Source organism: Cynocephalus volans, chromosome 2, assembly GCF_027409185.1.
Source record: "Cynocephalus volans isolate mCynVol1 chromosome 2, mCynVol1.pri, whole genome shotgun sequence".
Taxonomy (NCBI): domain Eukaryota; kingdom Metazoa; phylum Chordata; class Mammalia; order Dermoptera; family Cynocephalidae; genus Cynocephalus; species Cynocephalus volans.
Window position 1 is genome coordinate 169956164 of NC_084461.1, and position 25598 is coordinate 169981761.

The 25598-nt window shown below is 40.7% G+C and overlaps 1 protein-coding gene across 2 annotated transcripts in view; it reads right to left on the reverse strand.

The window, feature by feature from the left end:
* Positions 1 to 25598, reverse strand: part of DOCK5 (dedicator of cytokinesis 5) — a 207396-nt gene that overhangs the window by 93382 nt on the left and 88416 nt on the right. For both annotated transcript variants that reach the window (XR_010022681.1, XM_063087796.1), the window contains exons 6-13: positions 17893 to 18041; positions 15035 to 15170; positions 13647 to 13804; positions 12398 to 12479; positions 9447 to 9576; positions 6685 to 6757; positions 2489 to 2631; positions 260 to 385 (exon numbers count right to left, since the gene is read on the reverse strand). Coding sequence is in view for 1 of the 2 variants with exons in the window: in XM_063087796.1 (XP_062943866.1) it covers positions 260 to 385; positions 2489 to 2631; positions 6685 to 6757; positions 9447 to 9576; positions 12398 to 12479; positions 13647 to 13804; positions 15035 to 15170; positions 17893 to 18041 (997 nt within the window). In the remaining variant the exon portion in view is untranslated. The remainder of the gene's footprint in view (positions 1 to 259; positions 386 to 2488; positions 2632 to 6684; positions 6758 to 9446; positions 9577 to 12397; positions 12480 to 13646; positions 13805 to 15034; positions 15171 to 17892; positions 18042 to 25598) is intronic.

Genomic DNA, 25598 nt, shown 5'->3' on the forward strand with positions numbered 1-25598 from the left:
TTGGGAAGCATTTGGAGGGTTATGCAGAATACAAAGGAAGTGAGCACAACATTTTGAGTTACATTGAAAAGGGTTCTCTTGGGCTTGCATACTGGGTAGCCTTTTAGGCTACTGCGACCCTGTCTGGTATCTCCCACTACCTGGGTGCCACCGAATGGTAATAACTAAGTCTTATGGATCCACATTGCCTCCACTGTCCTATTAGAAGAAACTCCTGCATGGAAGGAAGCAAAATGGGTGAGAAGAGCAAAGTGTTTACCTGGCAGTATTATTTCAGGAAAGCCCATTTTTCGGGCTATTGCTGTTGATCTATCAACCAAGTGTGAAAAATTCTTCTGAACCTGTGTGAGGTCACCTGGCAATAGCTTCAAGGACACCCAAAGTCCTTTAGAGAAATAAAAGATACTATGATGAATATACTAGTTATCATGATTTGAACATCTCATATTGTACATAGATATTGATATTCAACTCTGCACCCCACAAATACATATAATCAATTCCTTTTCAATAAAAGTAAATAAATAAAAAAGAAATAAGAGATAAACTTTTCATTGTATGATCTATACAACACACACATAAATGTTGAGAAAGTATGTGAATAAATCAGAAAACAGAAAATTAAAAGAAAAACTAAGTGTATAGTTATTTCATCACTGAGAATGAACTACTTTTCTAAGTAGAGAAACAAATAAAGATATCACGAAAGCAAAAAAATTATCGACATATAAACTAAAAGCTTTGATATATGTAAAAAGTAAAAAGCATACTACAAAATGGCAAAATAAAAAATTCTGAATATAAGCCCATTACCAGAAAAAACATTAAGATCCTTACAAATAAACAGGGCATGAATAGACAATTCACAAGGAAGTATAAGAAGTTTATAAATATCTCGCAAACCAATAATTGGAAAAACACGGGTCTTAAATAAGACAAAGATCATTACCTTAGTTATATGAAGAGCTCATAAAATCTGAGAAGGAAAACTTTAGGAAACTCATAAATATATATGAAGGCTAGATAATTCACCCTAAAGTCATTTTTTAAAATGCAAGAGGAGTATAGGGGCCTACTTTTTACCTTTCAAACAGGTAAAGTTCGTTTTGGTTTTTTTTTCCAATTAATTTTTTTTTTGGTGGCTGGCTGGCAAAGGAATCTGGACTCACAGTGCTATAAGGCTGTGTGCTCTAACCAACTGAGCTACCCGGCGACCCTAGGTAAAGATGTTTAAATATCAGTTCACAAAGCAGGCAAACACACAGTAGGAAACACCCCAACGTGGTGTGCAGTGCCCACTGCGGGAATCTATGGAAAACAGTCTGGCAATATGTATAGTTTCAGGTTTAAGCATGGTCCCACCATCTGACCTAGAAATCCTACTCCTGGGAATTTTCTTGGGGAGGTAGTCATTAAATACGAAGAACTTTTCAGCATAATGATAGTCATAGCACTTATTTAAATTTATAATTGTGACAAATTAGCACTTAAGTACTTATCTAGGGGATTTAATTTTCTTAAATCTAAACAATGGAATATTATGCAGACACAAAAAATATCTGCAAAGAGCATAAAGACATTTGATAAGTGCTTAAGTGGCAAGAAAGGAAATGACTTTTTTTTTTTCAGTTCTGTTAAAAAAAAAGAAACTATATATCCACAGTAATCTATTTAGTGGAAGGGTTTTCTACTCCAACTGAAATTATACTCTAGGTTAAGGGCTCCAAAAAAACAGAAATATGTCGGTTATTTGTTTTCAGATTCTTTACTGATTCCTCACGTTTTTGCCACTCAGCATAATTATGAATACAAGAGAAACTAAATATAGTGAAAATAATGTGTTTTCTGATTGTCTCCATTTCAAAAATCAACATTGGGGTAGTGAAAAAAAAGTGACTCAATCTTCAGAATTATCCGAATATGATCATCATCTTGGTATTTGAATTTTTAAATTTTCACTATTTTCCGTATTATTCAAATGTAAAATGCAGGTTCAGTAAGCAGAACTTCTCTTAGTTAAAACTACGTCAACAGAATGATACATGGAAGTACCAAAAACAACTAAAGAGTTTTGTCGGGTTGCTTGTTATTTTATATTGATACCTATCCATTTGTATGACTTTGGTCTCCTTCCTCTCAATTTTAGGAAATGTTAAGGGGATAAATTTATTCAGAGGGTGGAAGATAATTATTCCTGAATCTCTTTTTCTTTGTGCATTTACTTAGAGTGGACATTAGCCATGTAGGACAGACAAAAGTCTCATGGGATAAAAATTGGTTCCACAGAATTTCCAGCTTCCACTGTGATGCAGTTCACTGCTGGGTGAATTCTATGCCCTCTTCAGGACTAAACGCCAGTGGTGGGCGGTGCCCAGCCAAGGCCATTTTCTATCGGAGAAAGATAATAAAAGGGCAAGAGTCCAAGGACACAGCTCTGAATGAGCTCCCCACCCCCACCTCACCGAGGTCCCCTCCCTGCTCTGTGTACCTTGTCCTTTGTGATTCACGTCCTTTGCTGCTATCACTTTATTCAGGACTGACGTGAGAGGCTCATTCTCTCCAATCACATGTGAGGTTATCAAGGGTGACATGATCAGCTGCCTCTGCCGGATATAGGTTTCCATGGCAATTCTGGGAAAGACACAAATGAGAAGTAAGGAGGGAGGGAAAAAACGAAGTCTTTGCAGCACAATCACAGATAAACTGAATTAATGTTAGCCCTAAGCTACACATAACATTTTATTTATTTATTTTTGAAATTTATTTATTTATTTTTTGGCGGCTGACCAGTACTAGAATCCATCCAAACCCCTGACCTTGGCGTTGTAACACTGCATACTAACCAACTGAGCTAACCAGCCAGCCCTACATAAAATATTTAGCTCACCATATTCTTGGAGGGTCAGTACATAGGTGGTTGGACACCAGATAAGTCTATATTTTAAAAATAATTAATAGGAATAATTTGAAAACATAAACACTAAACACACCTAACCAGAGGGCTTTTTCTATCTTTATTTTTCCATTCGGTGTCCGTCTTAAGGACTAAATTCATCTTGGCAATAACTTGGAACAAAGAGAGAAAAAAAAAAACAAAAAAACAAGAACAAATAAAACTGTTGGCCAAAGGTTGACAACTAACATCAGAGACAATGCTCAGTGCTCTTCCCCAAGGGAAAGAGGCTGCTGTAATGGAATTGAACAAGTACCACAGAAGGGGCAGCAGATCAGGCCCCCAGTTCTGGTTCTGCTCGTACTTGATAGTGTGCTCTGTGAGTCTCCTTCTTGGCCTCAGTCTTCTCATCTGTAAGGAGATGGGCTTGGATCCTAAGCCTTTTGAGGCTCCCATCCTGGCCAACACTGTGCAAGAGCAGTATATGAACAGAGCTTTTGGAAGGTGTTCTCAGCGTCCCATGCAATGACAAACTACACTTAAGACTGCAATGGCACAGGCACCAGCAAACAAGCTGCACTTAAATGATCACGGCAGGTTGAGACTCATGGAGGGTGATTCAAGAACAAACACAGCCCCTGTTCTATTCACGGCAGAAGTGCTATCAGCAACTGCATATTAGCCTGATATGGTACAATAGTCTGTCTTCTCTGAATGAGACCCTCAGGCCAGCTTTCTTTGCAGTGTTATGGGTACCCTGACAATAAAACATGTTGTGATATGTGCCTAGAAATTAGGACTGCCACAATCTGAATTGCTGTTGTTTCCAAATGACTCTCCCTAGGTGAACTAGCAGAATAACACATTTGAAAACTCTCCTAGCAGAATACACTATCCAGTTTTTGATGTAGGTCATGAAAGCACTTGCCATAAATCTTAGGAGTTAAATACAGAGTTAAATACCAGAGGCCGTCACGTGCATCGTGAACACGTGACGGTGGCTGTTGGCTGCACAGTCATAGTGCGGGGTAATCAAATTAGGGCTGGGTTCCTTGGGGACTCAAAGCATGTATTATAGACTGGAGACAATCCAGGGCTCACTGGTGCCATGTGAGCTGGCTCAGAAATGAAGCAGAGAGACACAGAACCAAAGGAAGAAACTCACCTCAAAGGAGAAACAAATATATAGATATATATATTTCAGATAACTTTCGCAGCCATGAATGCTGCTCCTATTATGTATATACATATCTAATAATGTTAAATACATATATACATATACAACTCATACACAAGTATAAAAATAATATGTAATATATATAAAATGTGAATATAGTATATATAACACACTCAATAATAATAACATATAGCATGAGGATACGTCAAAGAGGTTGTGAGAAAATTCATACTATCTTTTAACTCTATTTTCCCACAAACTTTTGGATGTATCCTCATGTTATATATGTATATGTAACAGGAGCAGCATTCACACATATAAATGTTATGTATGTTTATATTTATTATAAGTATATTTATATCTATTTTATATATTTATATTTTTAATATACTTTACTTAATATATTTGATTTAATATATACATATATTTATCAGTAAATTAACATTGTATTAAGTTTAATGTTATATTTATTCAATATACTTATTTAAATATTTACATATTATATAACATATATTTATGTGTGTGTATATATATGCATAAATAGCAGCATGCATAGATATGAAAGTTATCTCATAATTAATGTTAGCACTAAGCTACATAAAATATTTAATTAATCACTTAAAAATTTTATTTATTTTTTGGTGACTGGCCCATACTGGAATCTGAACCCTTGACCTTGGTGTTATAACACTGCACTCTAACCAACTGAGCTAACCAGTCAGCCTTACATAAAATATTCAGTGCACCATATTCTCGTAGGGTCAGTATATAGGTAATAAGATACAAGATAAGACCATATTTTAAAAGTAATAGCAGCCTGGATGAAAGAGGAAAGTACTACTTAACATGTGCTCTTTGTACTACTATATTTAAAAACTTTTAAGAGTTTTTTATGTTTTATGGTTTTTTATGATTTTAAGATTTTTATGTTTTAAATAAAATGAAATACAATACATATTTATTGTATAAAAATAGAAAACTGGTAAAAATGGCCAAATCACCTTACAAAAACAGAAATAATTAACTGTTAATTATGTAGTACATTCTTTCAAATATCTAAATTTTAGGGCTTTTAATGCATTTGTAACAGTTTATATTCCTACAAGTAATGTATATTTCCTTATACACTCTGAACACTGGATATCTTATATGTTTTTACAACAGGAACAAGTTGAAAACTAAACTTGGTTGTTTTAATTTATATTTCACTGATATTCAATGAATTTATAGGTCATTTCTTTTTTGTGTATGTGTATATTCCTTTCTATGTCCTTATTAATTCTTTATATATTTAAAAACTCATTCTTTCTCATACTTAGCAAGATTTTATTAAATTTCTTCTATGTATAAGTTGTTTAAAATTTTGGGATGGTTAAACTTATCAAGTTTTCTTTTTTTGACTACATTTTTGGTGTCTGACTTAAAAATGGTCTCCCCCACATCACTATTATATAAAACGTCTATTATCCTCTAATATTTAAAAATTTTAGCTCTTAATTATATGTTTAATCACCTAGGATTTACATTGGTATCAGTTCTGAGACAAGGCTCTAACTTATGTTTCTTAAATGGTTAGATCATTTTCTCCCTCCCAAATTTTTTGATGCATAATTGAATTTATATTTCTCCACTGACATGCAATATCATTTGTGAAAAAAAGACATATTAACTCAAATATCCTTGGTCTGGTCTCTGGTATTCTCAGTGTGGTCTATTGATCCACAGTGGCAGCTGCAAGTTGGTGGAGACAACAACCTCTGACTTGCAGATGCCCCTGGTAGAGGTCAGTTCTGGCAAAGTACCTGGCCTCCCCTAGGCCACCACCACCTGTGTAGTGGGTGAGAGGAAACACCTGCACTTCCTAACTGCTACTGTTATTCACAACGTTCACACCTGCATTCTCTGACTGCCAGAGCCAGTTGCATTGTTTACACCTGCACTTGCTAACAGTCAAAGACAGTCACCATGTTCACACCTGCACTGTTAGTGACAATCACCAGTCATGATGTTCACACCAGCACTTCCTGATTGCTAGAGCTAATCACAATGTTGAGTCCTTTCATGGACTACTAGGCTGGCTTTCCCCCCACTTACAGGAACCCTAACCCATGGGTTAGTCAGTCCTTCACTCTCTTATCTCCCAAACCCCTCCCACTCAAATTGTGGTCCCCGGACCAGCAGCATCAGTATCACCTGCAAGCTTGTGAGATGCAGACCTCAGACCTACTGGATCAAACTTCATATTCTTACAAGATCTCTAGGTGATCCATATGCATGACACAGTTTGAAAAGCCCTGTGCTATATCCAATAGGATTCCTTGTTTTCCATGATACCTGTCCCATAGGAGAGACTGCAGATATACATTTGCCCTTTATTTTTATATCCCTTTGGTCATTCCTGTAGAATAAGAAAGCTCAGTTTACCCTCTTATATTAAAGTCCAGTATAAAGGACTTTGAATAGGTTTCTGTCGAGCTCCTGACCATCTTCTAGCTTAAGAGCTTTTCCTTCCTAACTGAGAAAATGGTTCCTAGCACCTCATTCTGTGTTAACACACCATGGAAATAGCTAATCCAGGTCTTGAGTCACCCGGGACAAATGCCAAAGTACTTACTGCTGAAAGGGAATAAAATGCTGCTTTTCTTCATCATCCACCTTTCCATGTATGATATCAGTAATATCCATCACTAGGAAAAAGATAAACTGAATTAAAGAAACTAATTACTTCATGCTTCAGTAAGTTACCATGGAAAAGTATTTGCAAACACAGAACACTGGAGAAACAGAGATACCAAGCAGGGATGTTTCTTTCATTTCTTTGCCAGCAATGATTTCCCAGTGTAGCCAGCCCAGTAGAAGAGCAACTTATGAGGTGCTCAGGGAGGGGCTTGGTTGTTCTGGATCAACCCTTTCAGACCACCCCTTTAAAATGTTTACAAGACTGAGTTACTAAATTCTTGAAAAGTTTGAGACTGGATTAGTTTTTAGTAAGCCTCCATTCAAAGACACAATGAACACATATTTTTAGTTGGAGTGTCAGAAGAATTAAAAGCCTGGAGAGAAACCCAAGACTTGAAGTGGTCAACTGTTTCTTTGATTTATATCTCCTCATCTGGTTTTCACATAAGCCAAGGCACCCGCAACACAAAATAGATCATAGAATGATCTGCTCCTCTGCACACAAGAAGAGCGCTTACTAAGTCACTGCTCTAAGCCTGTTGCATGTGTCATTTAATTTATCAAGACACTCTTAGCCCCACTTTGGGAGATGAGGAAACAGAAGCACAGAAAAGCTAATGAACTTGCCCTCGGTCATAGGTTTTAAGTAGAAAAGCCAGGGTATGAACCCAACAGGTACTACAGAGCCAAGTCATGTAACCACTATGTCCAGCAGCCTAGAGAATACGTAAGTGGGCTGCCCCACAGCTGCTGAAGTTAGGCAGGTCCCCAGCAGAGGTGATCTGTTGGTTAAAAAGTTACAGTCTGGCCATTAAGTGCATGTTAACAATACACAGCTCAGATAACCTGTTTGGAAATTAAAAGTACTATAACATGAGACAATTCTCATATGAAAAACTGAGGATAAAGGAGGAAATGCCTTCTTAAAAGCAACTCAGATAACACAGAGTGTGAGGCTCAGGGAGTAATAATGGTGGTGGAAGGAGCTGTAGAAAGCACAACATCACATCCAACTCGCTGTCTGCTCCTCGTGGAACCCTGCAAAAATTGTGCAAAAAAAATACTGTGAAATTCTTATTTGACCTCCAAAAATCGGCAGTTCTGGTGTCGATGTCATTATTGATTTACTCCTAACCTCTGCTGATGCCTGGCATCAAGGCTTAGAGGAAATTAGTCTCCTTCCCATTCCCACCACACTCAACACAAGTCCTGAAACAGAAATCAAGCAAAAGCCTCAAGCTTGATGCTTGACTCTCTTTGGCCTATTTTGAATGACACCAGCCTTGAATGTGTTCTAAATCCCTTTATGAAACAATAAATACATTGCCATAGAGATGGCTAAATAGTCCTGGGCCAGGGCTCCTTGCCTTTTCTGAGATTTAATTTTAATTCTCCATAGAGAAGTAGCACTATCCCCTCTGGTCAGACCTTGAGTGGCAGGTGGGGTGCAGGGCAGTTCACGGAATGCAGACAAAGAATCCCATGGTGGAGAGAGAGGCCTCATTATCCACACTGACACTGAGAATGCAGAGTATCTGGGCCCTTGTTCCAGGAGGGGAGTTATGATATTTCATTGATGGTTTTCAAACTATTGGAGACCCAAATGTTAATGGAAGAAATCTACTTCCTCAACTTAAACTGCAGAGGAAGATGGAGAGCCTCTCGGAAGGTTTTGTGGTTTAAGCCAAGGTCCCTCTCTTTGAAAGCACTCTGAAACACAATGGTGCCCTTGAAGAGTAAATTTCCTAGATAGCCAAACCACTTTCCAGCAAATATTTTATTCTACTAAAATCAATATGCAGACGTAGGCAGGGAGGATTCCCATAGTCACAACTGAGGTTCTACTGTGTGTAAGACACCATGCTGGGCACAAAGGAGCTTGTGCTGGGTGAGGACAAGGAACCCAAGAAAAGATAACTGGCTGCCCCAGGCAGTAACACTGAGTGCTGACAGTGACGAAGACGCCATGATTCATCTCACTCTGCCTCTGGGTCTGTCTTCCTTCCTTCTCTCCCTTTTTCCTTCCTTCTTTCATCTCTCTCATTCTTTCTTTCAAATTTTTAAGCTGTGCTAAAATACACATAACGTAAAATTTGCCATCTTAACCATTTCAAGTGCACAGTTCAACAGCATTAAGTGCATTCACATTGTGGTGCAGCCATCTCCACCATCTGCCGCTGGTACCTTTCCATCATCCAAAACTGAACTCCACACCCGTTAAACACTAACTTCCATGTCTCCCTCCCTCCAGCCCCTGGCAGCCCCCATTCTACTTTCTGTCTCTATGAATTTGACTCTTCTAGGGTCTTTAATCATGCGGTATTTGTCTTTTTCTGTCTGGCTTATTTTACTTAGCATAATGTCCTCGTGGTTCATCCATGTTGTTGTGAATTTCCTCCCTTTTGAAGGACAGCAATAACCCCCTATATGCATATACCATACCACATTTTGTTTATCCATTCATCTCTTGGTGGACACTTGGGTTGCTTCCAGCATTCCACTATTGTGAATAGTGCTATGAATGTGGTGTGCAAGTAGCTCTCCAAGATCATGCTTTCAATTCTTTTCAGTGGGTATACTCTGAGGTGGGATTGCTGGATCATACAGTAGTTCCATGTTTAATTTTTTAAGGGGCTACCATACTGTTTTCCACAGCAGCTGTGCTATTTCACATCTATCTCTGGCCCTTCCTTGTACCTGCTACTCCAAAAGGTCTTCGGAGCCCACAGGTGTGTTTTTTGCCCTCCTTCAGCTCCATGTGGCCCACCCGGACAATCTGGCACACGAGGCTGATGCGGGGCCGGATGAGGTCTGTGCTGCTGAGGTCCTGCAGTGGCAGACAGAAAACACACGAGAGGAGGTCAGGCTGAGTCACCCACCGCTTTCATTCTCTTTTCTTTTCACTGCACGACAGAATACTGCTCAAAGCATATTTCTCAATGCCGAAAAACCAGAGCAACTCCTTTGACTTCTCCAGACCCATCGGAGAAGTTTTATGGCATCAGAGAAAATAATTTCATATTCATAACAGAAAAGCACTATTCTTCAGTTCCTACTTCAAATTTACAAATGAGATAATAGTCGATCTAAAGTCACTAGTTTATCAAGGTAAAGAGGGTATTTAAAAACCAGGATGCTCATTGTTGCTACTTCTAGGATATATCTCAGTACAGGATGCATTTCAGTGTCAAGTGAAATAAAAACTTGCATAACACTGACATTCACTGGGTGTCCTCACAAGCCTGCAATGACGTTTCATTTCATTTTCAAAACAATCCTGCGAAGCAACCGTAGCACAGGCACTTTCTATAATTATTCACCCGATTTGCGAGAGGTACCCACTGAGAGCTGCTCAGTGTATGTTATATAATGAGAGGTGTGCAGATGAAATAGCAATGTTTTTGGGGGGGCTGATGTTCTATATACTTGTAATATTCTGAAGGACGGGTGAGTAAACCCAGGAATGAGCTCACATGTCTCATTCATTTTAATATTAGAAATAATTACAAGTTTGTTTTATAAACAGCTGCCTAAGCAAGGCCTCTTTACTGAATCAACAATGACTTTTTCAATAATCACTTCAAATCCAGGCCCTGTAGTTTTAGTTAATTCGGGTCTCCAAGATAGGAATATATACCAATGATAACATCCATCCTGAATTTCTATTCTAGATTCTGCAAGGCTTTTGTTAATAGAAAAACAAACACTCCAGGTGACAGGTTACATAAACACTGAGGCACACTGATATAGTAGACCCCTTATCCTTGAGGGATATGTTCTAAGACGCCCAGTGGATGTCTGATACTGCAGATGTTCTGAACCCTACACATGCTGTTTTTTTCCTATATATACATGCCTATGATAAACTTCTCACTTTTCACTTAAAGGAAGCACTTTACAGCTTCTCTTTGGTATATCTGAATTGCCAACATCACTATTCTGTGGCTTTGGGGCCATCTTAAGTAAAATAAGGGTTACTGAATGCAAGTGCTGTGACACCAGATAGTTGATCTGATAACCTAGCTGGCTACTAAGTGACTCACGGGTGAGTAGCATATTCAGAGCGAACATGCCGGGCAATGGGATAATTCACATCCCAAGCACGACAGAGCCGGATGGGGTGAGATTTCACAACGCTGCTCAGAATGGTGCACAATTGAAAACTTATGAATTGTCTCTTTCTGGTATTTTAAACTTAATATTCTCAGATCATGGTTGACCGTGGGTAACTGAAACCACAGAAAACAAAACTGTGGATCAGGGGAGACAATGTATTAATAAATAACGTGTGATCATATATAAGTGAAGTGTTTGAAGAATGTTTAATGACCAAGGAAATGGTCACCACATTTTGTTTAACTGAAAAAGCTGGACGTGAAATTTATATAAGGAATGATCCTAATTGGAGGGTAGTGGGGAGGGGAGGTGAACTGCAGCTGTTCTAAAATGTTATTGATTAGAAGATGGACCAAAGATTCAATAACACATTTTTAATGTTTTTTTTTAAATGTTCACAGGGAACGATGGCTTTTGATTTTGAGGGAAAAAAAAAAAACAACAAAAAAACACCACATATCCCAGAACTAAAGAAATATTCTGTGTGCTGGGGGACAGGGTGGTTTCAAGAAGAGTTCTAGGATCTTTCCCACCTGCATTTACCAGCGGGTGAATACCCAGGCATGTCAGTGATGGGATTCAACCCGTGCCTGTCCCGTGTAACATGCAATGTTAGCAGAAAGAATAAAAATAAGCCTGTACCAGGGCCACTGCTCATCCCTGTCACTTCCTTTGGTGCTATCCCTTAGGCTCTGTTTTCCTTGCCCTAAGAGTGGTAAGAAAATAAGGAAATAAAATCTGCATGTGGGCTTGCAGAGAGAAGGAAGGAAAGGGAGAGTCTCCCCTTCAGGCCCAGTGGAAGCTGCTGATAGCTGCCCCCTGAGCTTCTCAGGACAGGTGGCAGCAGCTCTTGGGCCTCTTCAGCACCGATGTCATAAGGAAGTGAGAGCACCCCAAAAACATTCCTAGTCCAGGAGAAAGTCGCCATGCCCAAAACTGTAGCCCAATAAAGCTTCTCATTCTTGAGCCAGATGTAGCAACACTTTGGAGGAGAGGGAAAAGCCCCTGCAAATACATGCATGTGAAACAAAGTCTAGATGCTGCCTCTGCCTGGGCTGTCACCTTGGTCTGGAATGCTCTTCCCCCAGTTGCCTGCACAGCCGATGCTCTCACCAACCTCCAGTTCTTGCTACAATAGCTCCTTCTCAGAGAGGCCTGCCCTGCCAACCTATCTAAAAAGGCAACCCTTGCTCAGAGCAGATAATCATAATCATTCCAAAGCACTTAGAACTCCTAACATTCTATATAATTTACTCATTTATTGGATTGTTGTTTATTATCTATCTTCCCCATCAGGACAAAGGCTGCTCGAGAACAGGGACTTTTTTTTTTTTTTTTTTTCCTAATTTGTTCACGGATATATCTCAAGTGCTTAAATCAATGCCTGGCATCTAATAGGTGCTCAATAAGTATTCCTGCTAGGGGAGGTTATGAAGCTTTGTCTTTTCATCTTTTCTTTTCCCATAGACTCATCACATGTACCTGCTAATATCATAAACAAAGAAAATTATTAAAAAGAAGGTAGGACTTACAGTAAACACTGCTTGAAGGTTATTGAGCTTCTCTATTTCCTTGGGCATCCCATTACTGCCCCAACGAATTAGATAGTTCTCACTGGCAAGGAAAAAAAATTATTCTTAATGAGAGGCTATGTGGGGATGGAGGTTGCCCTTTGTATAGACATACAAGGGTAAAATGAAAGGCCAGCAGGGCTCAATTAAATGCAACAGGCAGGTGTGAAGGTAGCTGAGGCGGATCTAAGACCACACAAATGGCCCCACCACTCAAGGGTCCCCTGGCTTTGGAGAAGTGTCCCTGCTACAGCTCCACAGGGCACACCGCATCCATATCCGTGCCCAGCATTGCTCAAGATGGGCACAGACAGAGTCAATTTTATGGGATTCTACTGTCTCGGGTCTTCTGTCCATCTCAAATTCTTTGCATAAAAGTTTCAGTTCTGCTGAATCAAGAATTTAATTTAATTTTGTAACAGTCATTCCAAACACATCCCTTGTGATCCTCATCACCACACTCGAAAACTTTTTTCTAGAAATAAACAATTTATCAGTAATTACTTTTAACTACCTTTGCAAAAATAAGTCTATGTTTTCTTACTGCTCAGAAGTAGTGCTATATGTCTGAACAATGCTCTATCACTCCCTATAGTATATTTTTTATTTTTCATAGACTATTTTGTTTACAGCAGTTTGGGGATCATAGCAAAGTTGAGCTAAAAGTACAGAAAGCTCCCAGATAACCACCCTTCCCCCAAACAGCATCCTCGACTATCAACATCCCACCAGAGTGGTGCATTTGTTACAATCAATGAACCTGCACTGACATGTCATTATCATCCAGAGTCCACAGTTCACATCAGGGTTCGCTCTTAGTGATGTACATTCTGTGGGTCTGGACAAATGTATAATTACATGTATTCATCATTACAGTATCACGTAGAGTAGTTTCACTGCCCTAAAAACCCCTTGTGCTCTGCCTATTCATCCCTCCCTCCTCTCTTCCCTACAGTCTTTCAGATTTTTTGCTCCTGTGTCCATGTCCTGATGAGTTTTATGTGATCTCTTAATCCCAGACAGTACGCACTGTTTCGGCAGCTACACATAAAGGCTCAATAGGTGAAAACATTTTACTTTGTGCTGCCTAGAAATCCTCCCCAGCTTCTCTGTCCTTCCTCCTCAAACTCAGCAAAGAGCTCCTTAGGCAGGGGCAGGTGAAGCCTGGGTATTCTGTAAAGTCAACGGCAGGTGATCTGGGTCTTTCTACCTGATGAAAGTGGACTGGTCGGGGTCGTACAGGGCCATGAACAACTCTGAGTCCTCCCCGATGTTGCAGACGAAGTTCTTGAAGTTCACGTAGAGGCCATAAGTGTGGACAGAGCTGAAGATGGACTGGCCCCGCAAGTCCAGGTTCTGCAGAATGGACTGAGCACAGAGGAAAAGAGAGAAAAACACCCTGCGTTCAGCAAATGGGAAATGCTCGCAAAGAAATCAGCCTACACATGGGGACACATATAATAACTTGCTGAAGCACTTGCTGAGACATGTATGTGAGTGAATCAATGATCCATCGAGTGAGCAAGATATAATCATTATTATTCAGGCAATCAAGAATGCTCTGTTCAGGGTCTTGAACCCAAGTACTTCAATAAATGCTGTCTAAAGGTGAGAACTGAAGATTTTAGTAGCTTCAAGAAGATCTCATCTCTCACAATGGCTTCTGGATGAAGTTCAAGAGCACAAAAATCACAACCCACTTATTCCTCTTTACAGGAATAATTCTCATTGGAAACAAAGTGTTCCACTGGGAAGGCTTCACCCTCGGGTCTGGCTTGCCACTGGATTCAGAAACACAATGAAATATTACCACGACTGTACTAAAGAAATAAAAACCACAAACTAAAGAAAATAGACACAAATCTTTTCTCGTTAGAACAGAAAAACTGGAAGGAAATATACCAAAAATATGGATGGGTCTGGGTGACTTTTTTTCTTTTTCTCTTTTTCTATATCTTTCTCGTTTTTCTTTAATGTCCAATTATTACTTCCAAAATCTTTCAATCACTTTATTTGAAATATTATTTTATTTATTTTGGAAATTATAATATATGCTCCAAATACAGAAGATTGCACAGTAAAAAGTCTCCCTCCCATTCAGTCCTCCTTCCCAGAGGAACCCACTAATTATCAATTTCTTGTCTATCATGTCAGAGTTAGTTTATACATATGCAAACATAGATGGATGTATATAATTTTTTGTCAGCACCACACTCTCCCAAGTGAGCCACGGGCCGGCCCTGTATATATTTTTTTGACACACAAATAATCCATCTTTGGAATCTTTCCATATCAGAACACATAGCTGCCTCATTCTTTCTGCTATGTCTCACTTTTAAAATGAGGACAAATGATGCATATGTCAACTATCCCTATTTGATCATCAAACGCTGTACACAAATACTGACAGCCAATTCTGCACCCCACAGGTATATATGATCAATTATGTTCCAATAAAAAAAATTACGTATAAAAATTGAGGACACAAATGATTTCCTAAACATTTAGCTCTCTTGTCAATGATTTCCTTTCTCTCATTAAAAACCAAAGCAAAAATGGAACCTCAGTGGCCAAAATCTGCACATTTGAGAAGTGTACCTTTTCTTCTTGTATTTTTTCCTCAATCCTTTTTGAGGCCACTTCATGGGCCCTGAAGAGTGCAATGGTGCTGGTTTCATCCGGGTCCAAGATGTTCCCATTGTCATCACGCACTACCAGATCTAACCCAAGCATCCTAGAGAGAAAGGAGTGGTTAGCAGGTTCTTTCCACCAGGGCAGAGTCTTCCCTGATGAGCCCTCATCAAAGAACCCAGAGGATTCAGTTAGAAAGGCTGGGTGCTGGACAAGTTGAGTTAAGAACGGTTCCTTCCAATTTCTGCCTCCCTTCCATGTAACAACAATGATAGAAAACTCATGAGGTAGCGTTAGCCAAACTCATAAAAGAATATGCAAAGTAATTTGGTCCATACAATATCAATAGGAAAGGCAAAATAGGCACTGATCCTGACCAAATTTCTCTGGCCAATGCTTCTTTTGCCTAGTCTTCTGTTATTTGGCACAGGGACTACAAAATACCAATGCAGAATTATTTAAGGGCTTGCCCTGATTTCTTTACTTAATTCAAGACTGCCTTAAAGGAGACCAAGGAAGTAAGTTCTGGCTTGTTGCTATTTCATAACCCACCCTAGAATAGGGGCTCTGGTGTCATTAGACCAGGATTTGAATCTTGGTTTTAATGCTTGCCACCATTGTGACCTTGGGTAATTTATTTAATTTTTCAAAGCCTTGGTTTCCTCATCTGGAAATATTTCATGGCTGTTATGAGAGTTTAATGAGGTACTGTATGAAAAGCACCTAGTGCAATATCTAGCAGATAGCAAGCTTTCAATAAACATTAGCTCTTATTGCAAAAACTGGTACAAGGAAACACTGGCTTTAAGTTGTAGCTCTAAGTGCTGCATGGGAATAGTAAGGGATACATGGTGGGCACCATCCCTCCCCTCCAAAGGCTTTTGTGTCCAATGTGCACACAGAAATAGAAAAATTTTTACTTAGTTCCAAGAAGTTGGAGACTGTGGTGGAAATGGGATACTGCTATCTGAATGCCCAGTGTGCATTCCAGGTACCAGCAGTTTGGGCGTAGGGATGTCTAAAAAGCAAGAACGCTCAGGGCTAACACTGAAATGTGCCAAGTCTTTGGGAAGAAAGCAGAAATGCCTACTTCTCCTTGTCCCTGTTTCATAGCATCTCCATCAACTGATTCGATCTGGCAGGTTCCTTTCCATGGCAGCCAGACCCACAGGCCACCCAGAATCATGAACGACAGCCCTGCTAGCTGCTCAGAGACCAGATCACGGTTGCACTGAGGGAGCAGCTCCATTTCCTCAGCTGTTTCCAAGGGCTGGAATGGGAAAGCAAGCATGTTCTGCCTTGTGGGACCTTATCATCTTGTGCCAGAGATCAGGGAACCTCCAGGCCAACGCCATTGTGGCCAGACCCAAAAATCCAGTGGCAGCACGTGTGCAATGGGAGCTGCCTCATCATCCCACCTTAGCTGGCTTTTTAAAAAGTCCTGGGATATAACACGACTGGCAGTGCAACAACTGTGGTCATGGTCTTCTGCATGGCAAAGTATTGGGGGAGGGGACTGTTAATTCTTAACCCTAAGAAGCGAGCATTAGACTCGGAGTCAGGTCTTGGGTTCAAATTTAAGCTTCCTCATTTGTTATCTACATGACTTGGAAGTAAATCACTTATGCTCACTTGGTTTGTTTCTTTACCCGTAAAATGGAACAGTACCAGTGCCCTCGAGGGTTTTCATCAAGCAATGTGAAGTCTACATAGGAGGCTTAAGTACTGGCTGAACTGGAATCTGTATGTGATGTTTACTGCAGCTATTTCTGAATATAGTTGTCAAGAGTGTATGATATTTAAACAAGCAGGACAATGAGCTATGTTTTAATAGGTCTCTGAGGGATAGCCAAGAGTCTTGAGGCTGGGGAAGTAGAGTGCAGGAAGAGAAAAGAAATCACATACGCACAAGTTGAAGAAATTTGGAAACTGAAACTAAATGCCAAAAGTGTCACCAACAAAAACTAACTGAGGAACCACCTCAGTCTTTTAAGAAGAGCTGGTCAGGAGGCATGAATTCCCAACCACCATAAGTTTGGATGAATGGACCGAATTTGTTATTTTCCAAAAGGCAGTAGTATCTGGAACCTACATACCTGCCTGGGCTAATCAGAAGGTTAATGAAGTGATTAATTCTTTAGGGTTATTGTAGACATCATCAACAGGCTATGAACGTGTTTTACTATCCTGGCAAATCTGGTTTTCATACACGGTAAACAATGGTCTTGTTTAGGGAAGGATGGAAAGAAAGAAAGAGAACAGGTCTGAAATTGATTTAATATCTATGGTGAGAATAAAAATAGATATGGTCCCAGGTATGTGAAAGGGTCAGATTCAGATGCTTCGTCACTCTCAGTTTTTTGGCAGTGGAGCGGCTTTAATCCCAGCCCTGTCTTTCCTGTTCATCTGTCATCTCCAAGAGAACAGAGATCTAGCACAGGCTCTGGCCCAGGAAGGGTACTGTGAAATTTTTTCAACAAAATTAAATGTTCTGGGCCGACCCCGTGGCTCACTCCGGAGAGTGCGGCGCTGGGAGCGCAGTGGCGCTCCCGCCGCGGGTTCAGATCCTATATAGGAATGGCTGGTGCACTCACTGGCTGAGCGTGGTGCAGGCGACACCACGCCAAGGGTTGCGATCCCCTTACCGGTCACACACACACACAAAAAAGACAAAATTAAATGTTCTAAGACAAAAAGAGAGCATTCGGATTATTCGTTGGCAATTTCAAGATTGTAAGTTTGCTGTGAACTGTCCTGTCAGTGTCCTGAACATCAGCCTGCCCACCGTTTTCCAAGTTTTCAGTGATAAGTCATCCCTGGTTTACCTGTTGCCATGATCAATTTTGGCCGTGACCTTCTTCTTGAGCTCTGCCAGTTCGTCCTTGGGGAGTGTCCCAGACAGGATCTGGGACCGCCACTCGATCAGGCTGTATGTCATCTGCTGCAGCTGGCGGAAGAGGGTGAGCTTGTTGTTCTAAGATGGTAAAATGAGGTAGAGGAAAGGACAAGAAAAAAAAAGGTGTGATGGAGGACGGAGGATGGGAACATCTCTTGACTACTCCTCATAAGGTGTTATTTAATCAATTAACCGTGTTACACAGTAAGCTGTGCAATTGGAGGGATTTTTAAGATAAATACAATAGGGATGGCTTTGTCCCGAGCCACTCCCACCCCCTCCCCTACTGCAACTTCAGAAAAGGACAAACAATTGTAGGATAGACAGTTGGTCCTAAATCATAAATATATCGGATCATCTGTGCACCCTAAAATTCCGACCATGTCCCTCCTCTGTTCAAAAACCCTCCAGGGATCGCCACTGTTCTCCAGAGGTAGAAGATCAGAATGTAAGTTCCTTCATATCACATCCCGTGCTGCATTTCACACCAATCTCCACTTCAAAAATCTACGCTCCCTCCACGCAAAGCTATGTCCACTTCTCCAGAATGTTCCAGACCTCCTCATGTTATTCCCTCTGCCTGGAACCACGTTCCTCCTCTTCCTCTGAACCTACCCCTGACCCCACCCACTCCTCACACTACATCCTCCACCAACTGGCTCATTCTGACTTCTTCTGTCTCTGCTTAGAGGTCTCTTCCTTGAAACCCCAACTCTGGCTTCGCTGTCCCCCCTCCCACAGCACTTGGAATCTACTTCACCACAGCACTCAGGATGCTGGGTGACACTGAATGCCCCCCCACACACACACCTTAGATGGTAAACTGCACAGGACAAGGAGTTTGTTTTTGCGTCCCTGGAAGCTGGTACAGAGTAGATGCTCTACAAAATGTACTGAATGAGTGAATTATGAATGGAGAAATGAATGCCATTTCAGAGATTAGGGATATTGGCAAATAAAATTTTAAACATTATTTTAAAATCTCTGTTTCCTATAAAATTGTTAGACCATTCAGACATTAAACTGTTATTCAGGGCCTCACTAGTAAACTTACTGTAACTGAACTAAATTAACTTGTAAGCAACTAATCATTTGTGCCTCAGTCACTTTCAGAGTCAAATATTTCATGTCTGAGCCATCACAACCTCAGTTCTATCTAAATGACTGTTTCATTATATTAAAAAAAAAGGTCAGTGAGCATCTGCTATGCTCTAGAAGTAAAGTGCCTACCTACGAGGATCTGACATACAGCAATAAATAAGTAAATTTACAATATATTGTACTATACTATATTAAAGTACACACATACAAGGCAATTTCAGATTATGGAAACTGTAAGAAGGAAAATAAATAGTGCATATAATACTGTGTACAAGGGGGAAGGAGGTCACTTTAGTAGAGTGGTCAGGAAAACCGGTTTTGTGTATCACTCTTGAGATATGTAAAGAGAAAAAAAATCTGTTCAATTCCATCCATACTGTATATATCATGAGACCACTTCCTTCTTATTTATAGGTGAAAGTCATGATAAGTTATATAACCATATACTTCTGGAATTACAGGAAAACATTTTTATTATTGGCCATAAAAATAAAGCTCACACATGCACACACAGACACTGATGGCTGTACAGCATGTTCTCTAGTGATGTTCCTCTACAACATTCCCAGGGTCATGGATTCCTGGGCAAGGTATTGACTAGAAACAGGGCTGAAAACACCCAACATGCTTCTGAACAAAGAGTAAACTGAGGAAGAGCCCTCAGCCTAGAAGGGGCAGTGGGAGATACCAATGAGATTAGCAGAATGGGATAAACCCTAACAGAAGTTCAAAGTTTTGTGAGAACACAAAGGACAGAAATGGCGAACCGATTTGTGACTGTGATATTCTCTGCTAACACTGTGGGTCTTAAAAATACAGAAAGCAAAGCCTGTTTAAAATCTTGAAACTACCTACATTTTTGTGCATTTTCCAAATTTCCTCTGCTTCATCAGCTAGTCCTTACAAAGCATAAAAATGAGGCTTTTAAAGGTTCTATTTTTAACAGGGAAAGGTAAAAACCTTGCTTTTTTCATTCAAACTTATATAAAATGTTTCCATTTCACTGTCTTTCCAACTGGAAAAAGGAGTGAAAAATTAAGCCTATTAAATTTTGCCTTTCAAAACTGCTAGCTCGGGATCTTTTTTTCTGTCTTGCAACCCATCTTTCTACTCCTAGTTAGATTTTTTAAATGTTTTCTAATTTTAATTAAGGTATTACTTCTCATAATATAGTAAAGAAAGGGCTCGAAGTCTCAGGGGATCCTCTGAGTGAGATAGTGCTTTGTTCGGGGCATATGTTCACAAGTGCTTAGTCTCAATTATATTAGACAATATTCATGGCAATTTAATTATTGCCTGTCCATATCAGCCTCGTTTGCCAAGTTCTTCCCCCAAAGAAGGATGAAGACAGCCATTCTTCTCTGATTCACTGTGCCAAATTAATGCTGAATAGATAAGCTGGAACATACCAAAGGAAGCAGTTTCTACAATTACTTTAAGGAAGTGGACTTTGTCACCACATTGCCAAGATTGTTCTGAGCAAGATGTTCTGCATGACGGCTGCTCTTTGACACTGTACGGGTTTGGGGGCAAGCACATGAGGACCCCGGGCCCAGCACCTCCGAGGCTTTGTGTCTTCCCTGTTGCCTCCTTCCCGCCCTCTCTTTTCCAAATCCTGCACAGCCCAGGCCTGCTGCTGCCCTCTCTACTATCTCTAGTTAGCCTTTTCTGTACTATCAGCCATTGTCATATAATTCAGTAACTTCTTTGATCCTTTTTGCAAAAGTGAGCACAAATCCCAGGACACAGTAGGGATTCAAAACCCGATTCTGACATCTCAAACTTAAAATACCACTCTGCTTTAGATTTGAGTGGAGTAGCTACACACAAGAAAAACAATCTAAATATTTTTCTATGAGTTAGTGAAGATATTCCTGCATTTGCACAGAATGTCTCCTTCTTTTCTACTTGGAGATATCTGGGGTCTCATGTCTTATTTTCCCGGTCCAGATGTTTATCATTTTTTTTCTTTAGAATTTCTGCAGTAAAAACAAGGTCACAAGAAGAAATAGCTTTGCCTTCAATCCAGACAGGGATGCAGAAGTCATCCACTGAGTATTTTAGAAATTCTGGGGGCCATTTAGAAAATGGCACCACTCTACTGGGTGTCAGAAAACCTGCATTCTATACTTCCCTTTCCCAAAGAATGCAGACCACAGTCAAAACCTTTTCTTTGGTCTTCCGCCTCTCCATGTGCAAAAGAATCAGGAGTGAACCTGTTCAGCCACGTTTCCTCTTCCATGCAGATTTTATGATTTAGAGGGAAAAGCCAGGCAACCAAGTCAGAGAAAATCAAAACTGGGAAACACCCAGAGCACCGCCTGGTCTTGTCCTACCTAGTCATTCCTGCATCATATCTTGCTTCTCTCATGAGGGCCACACTGTAGCAGGGCTTGCAACTCTCAAATGAGATGCCCTAACAAGAGGACCAAATTTGTTACAGGAATGTTCTGTCCTTGGTAATAAGCGATCCAATGCTGGCTTCAAACCATGAGACCAGCTTCATTACACTTTGGAGCTTGTGCTGCAGCAGCCATAGTAACCACCAGTTCAAGAAGATTAGACATGAGCAGCTTTAACTTGCCTAGATACGCGATGATGGGAAGAAAGGGAGATTCAGTGTGTTCTGCAAGTACCCCCACCCCCACCTCAGTTATAGGCACTTTTTCTGCTCCAGATTTTTATAGAACAATAAACTGACACAGGGTTTTATTTTGCTGGCAAATGAGGGGAGATCAGGCCTTTCTATGAATTAACTGTAGCAATTAAATACACTTGATTTGACATTAGGTATCAATCACCTCTTATCACCTGGATCTTCTCCTATCCCTTTTCCACCAGGGGATAGGATTAGATCCAATCTCCCAGACTTACACGGGCAAAACGGCCTGACCGAGCAAAACTCAGGGAACCCTTCTGCAATTGCAAGGTGGGAAATAGCACTAAGCTAAACCTCAGGGAGAGATGGTAGACAGAATATTTATGGCAACCAAACATCTCAGAATTTCCAGGGACATCCTGTGTTTGAAAATTCTTGTTTCACTGTCCCCCACAAATAAATTCTAACTGGTCAGTTTTCAAGACTGCATTTTTGGTGGAGAAAATTTGATATATGACTTGGGATGTAGAATTGTTCATATTCAAAAAGTATAAGTGGGTTGTTGCTGAAAGGGTAAAGTTAGATATTACATGAATCCAACCATGTATAAGACAACACATCAGTGTCTGCCCATCTAGCAGGTGGAACATGCATAGAAGCAGAAAGATGCTGCTGGAAAGGAAAAGAGCCAGAGATCCAGGAGGTGTCCCTGGATCTGCTTTTCAAGGCTGGGAAAATGAAGACCCTGAGAGGCAGGCAGCAGAGAATAATGGATAGAAAACATAAAAACCATTGCCCTAGAGTGGTTAAGTAACTGCAGGGCTGGAAGGAAGCTGGAAGACAAGTAAATGACCTCAGGCAGGTGCCAGCACCCCTTAAACAACCTCAGGGCAAACGCCATAGTGTGATCTAGCTCATTTAACACTTCTCATTATTAATCAGCTCTTTCCAGAAGCTGTGCTACAAGGAGACAGTCAGAGGCCCTCATTTACTGATGTGTGCTGGGTACAGTCCTGGGAGTTTTACACTGATTAGCCCACTGAATTCTTATAGTAAATTTGCAAGGCATATCCTATATGTAATTCCCACTTTAGAAAAGGAAAATTAAACTTAGGAGGTCAAGGGACTTGTCTGGGGCTGCAGGATCAGCTAGCAGCCTTCTGAATTCACGTTCTTTCTGTTTTGGGTTATTTATTTTCAGTAACTATTACTGGGTTTATTTTTTCTGATTATAAAAGCACATACCCAGTAAGGGAGAGAGCCAGAATTTAAGAATTGGCCAGCCTGTCTGGCCTCAACAATCTTGGCACTTTACCAGGTGACCTCCTTGATCACGACGTCTCCTCTTTTCCCGATCAACCCCTGAAAATACACCCAGTGATCGCTCCAATTAAGGAATAGCAGTGTAGGCAAAGCTCCTCAGAAACTGCTGTGAATCTGCACTCCACATTCTAGAACTATCCATGCCTCCGAAACTTGAACCTAAACCAAGGAAGCTCACTATCTATGATGAGGAACTTGGCCTGGCCACTGAGTGCTCAAGGCCACTCGGCCTAAGACGATTCTACAAGACAAAGGAGGTGGCCTTGGATAAGCGGGGCACACAGAAGGGAGCTTCAGAGTCAGGTGGGAGGGAAGCTAAGCCCAGGCTGTCTAGAGGGAGGACGTCCAGAGCGGCCACTGTTTCCAGCTCAGGCTGCAACAAGAATCACACGGTCCCATCTGCAGAGTCCCTGATGTCTACAGAATGGCTTCCCAGCCCCCACCTCTTCCCATACTCTCTCAGCTCTGTGGGGCCAGCAAGGTGGCTCTTGCATCACTTTCACAGAGGGCAAAATCCAGCAGAGGCTTGGAGGCTTCAAGTGACTTGCCCAGGACCACAGAGCTAGTCAGGACGGGGCCTGCATGAGAAATGCAGCTTCCTAATTTCCAGAACAGTGTGGTCTCCTTCATCCTGCTTCTTCCCCAGAGCATAAGGCCAACACCCACCAGGAACAATAACTCAATAGAAAACAATAATATTAACATACCAAAGTGGGAAAAAGGGACCATGTTCAGAGTAGGTACTCCCCTCCCGTTTGAGACGTATTTAGGATTATTTCACATGGTTGCTGTACCACTGCTTAAAATACATCAGAGCAATACAAATACCTTTCCTTTCTAGAACAATCACCCGTGTCTTCACAGCTGGGCCTAATCTGGCTAGTGGATTGCATTACCCCTTTGTATAAGATTCTGGATCCATGATAGAAATTTCTAGTGAGCTTAGATGACAAAGGACAGAACCAGGAAATGTATTTCAGAGAAATATGGGGTTTCTAAAGCATTACAGGTATCTTTAAAGACACCACACAGAATGCCTGCTCTCATAATCTGTGGGAGGAAAGGCACGAGAGAAATAATACAAGTACTGATGTAGACTAGTAAAATCTATATTTACCTTTACACAGACTAAAGGAACTTACACATAGAATCAGAAGACAAAAATACCAATAAAAGTGTGTGGGGGTGGGAGGGTGCAGGAAATGAAAACTAGAGATTTGGGATACTTTCCCTTGTTTGCCAGTGGAACACGATATCTGAGGTTTGTTACTTAGACACACACATTTTTGAGAAAGAAGTTCAGAAATTCTGCCTGAAGTGAACTGCCACAGCTTTAGAAAGAAACAGGAAAAATAAAATGAGAATTATTACACAATTAATAACAAACCCATTTTAAGTGGACTATTCCTTCACGGATGAGCCCGTGTCAGCAGCACATTGCTCAGCCCTAGAGACTGACTAGGAATTCCCACAATGAACATCTTTCAGTCCATCAATAGCAGCTATAAGGCATTTAAAAATTTCACAAATAACAAAATAATTTTTATATTAGATATCTAACTTAAGGTGAGAAATAGGTTGTCCTGGGCCGGCCCGTGGCTCACTCGGGAGAGTGCGGTGCTGATAATACCAAGGCCCCGGGTTCGGATCCCATATACGGATGGCCGGTTCGCTCACTGGCTGAGCGTGGTGCTCACACAGAAATAGGTTGTCCTCAGAGAGGGGATGGCTTCCCCCCCCACTTAAAACCCAATCCTGCTACTAAAGAGTGAAACTCTCGCACACTAGAAGTCCTCAACAAGAGCTTATCACCACTTAATGACTAAGGGATTCTGGCAGCCCAAATATAGGAGTCTTGTTTCTTCATCCCTATTCACTTATTTCTCAGTTCTATTCAGTAGCAGGCCTGGCTTACCTGTGGATACATAGAGGACACAGATAATAAACTAAGCCCAATAGTTGTGTTTTAGCAAGAAAAAAGGTCTCCCTTATTCATACCCTCCACTCTGATTAAAAAACCTCTTTAAAAATCTCCTTTTCCAAAACTTCTTATCTAACACATTTCACCACTCACCAATTTCGGAAAAGAGCATGTTAAGGAAAAAACCTATGTGCATGAAATCCCTCACCCATCAACCTTGTAACATCCACCACTGGCCAATCAATTAACCAGAACTGGAGAGTGCTTTCAATGTAAGTGCGAGATGATCGATGTAGGCCGCAGAGCTGACAGCAGCATCTCCATCTTCCTGGAGCTTATGATTCAGGAAGTTAAAGTTAGCTCTTGCCTCAATTGAACATAAAGAGATCAACAGGTCACAATCATTACAAGGTAGTATGCCCCAAGGGTCAGATAATGGGTTTAGGAGTAAATGCTCCTACAGTCCAGAAGGAAACATTATAGATTGGAACATTAGAAGACACATTATGAAGAAAGAACGTAAACAAGGCCTTGAAGGATGGGCAGGCAGAGAAGTATCACGTGCTTTTCCACAAAAGGGGTTGGTGGTTCCTACTGCTCTGATTCATCCTGGCAAACAACAGCCCTGAATGGTCATGGAACACCTCACAGGAGCGCTCAGAAGTTACGCTAGAATAGCTTTCGATGACTG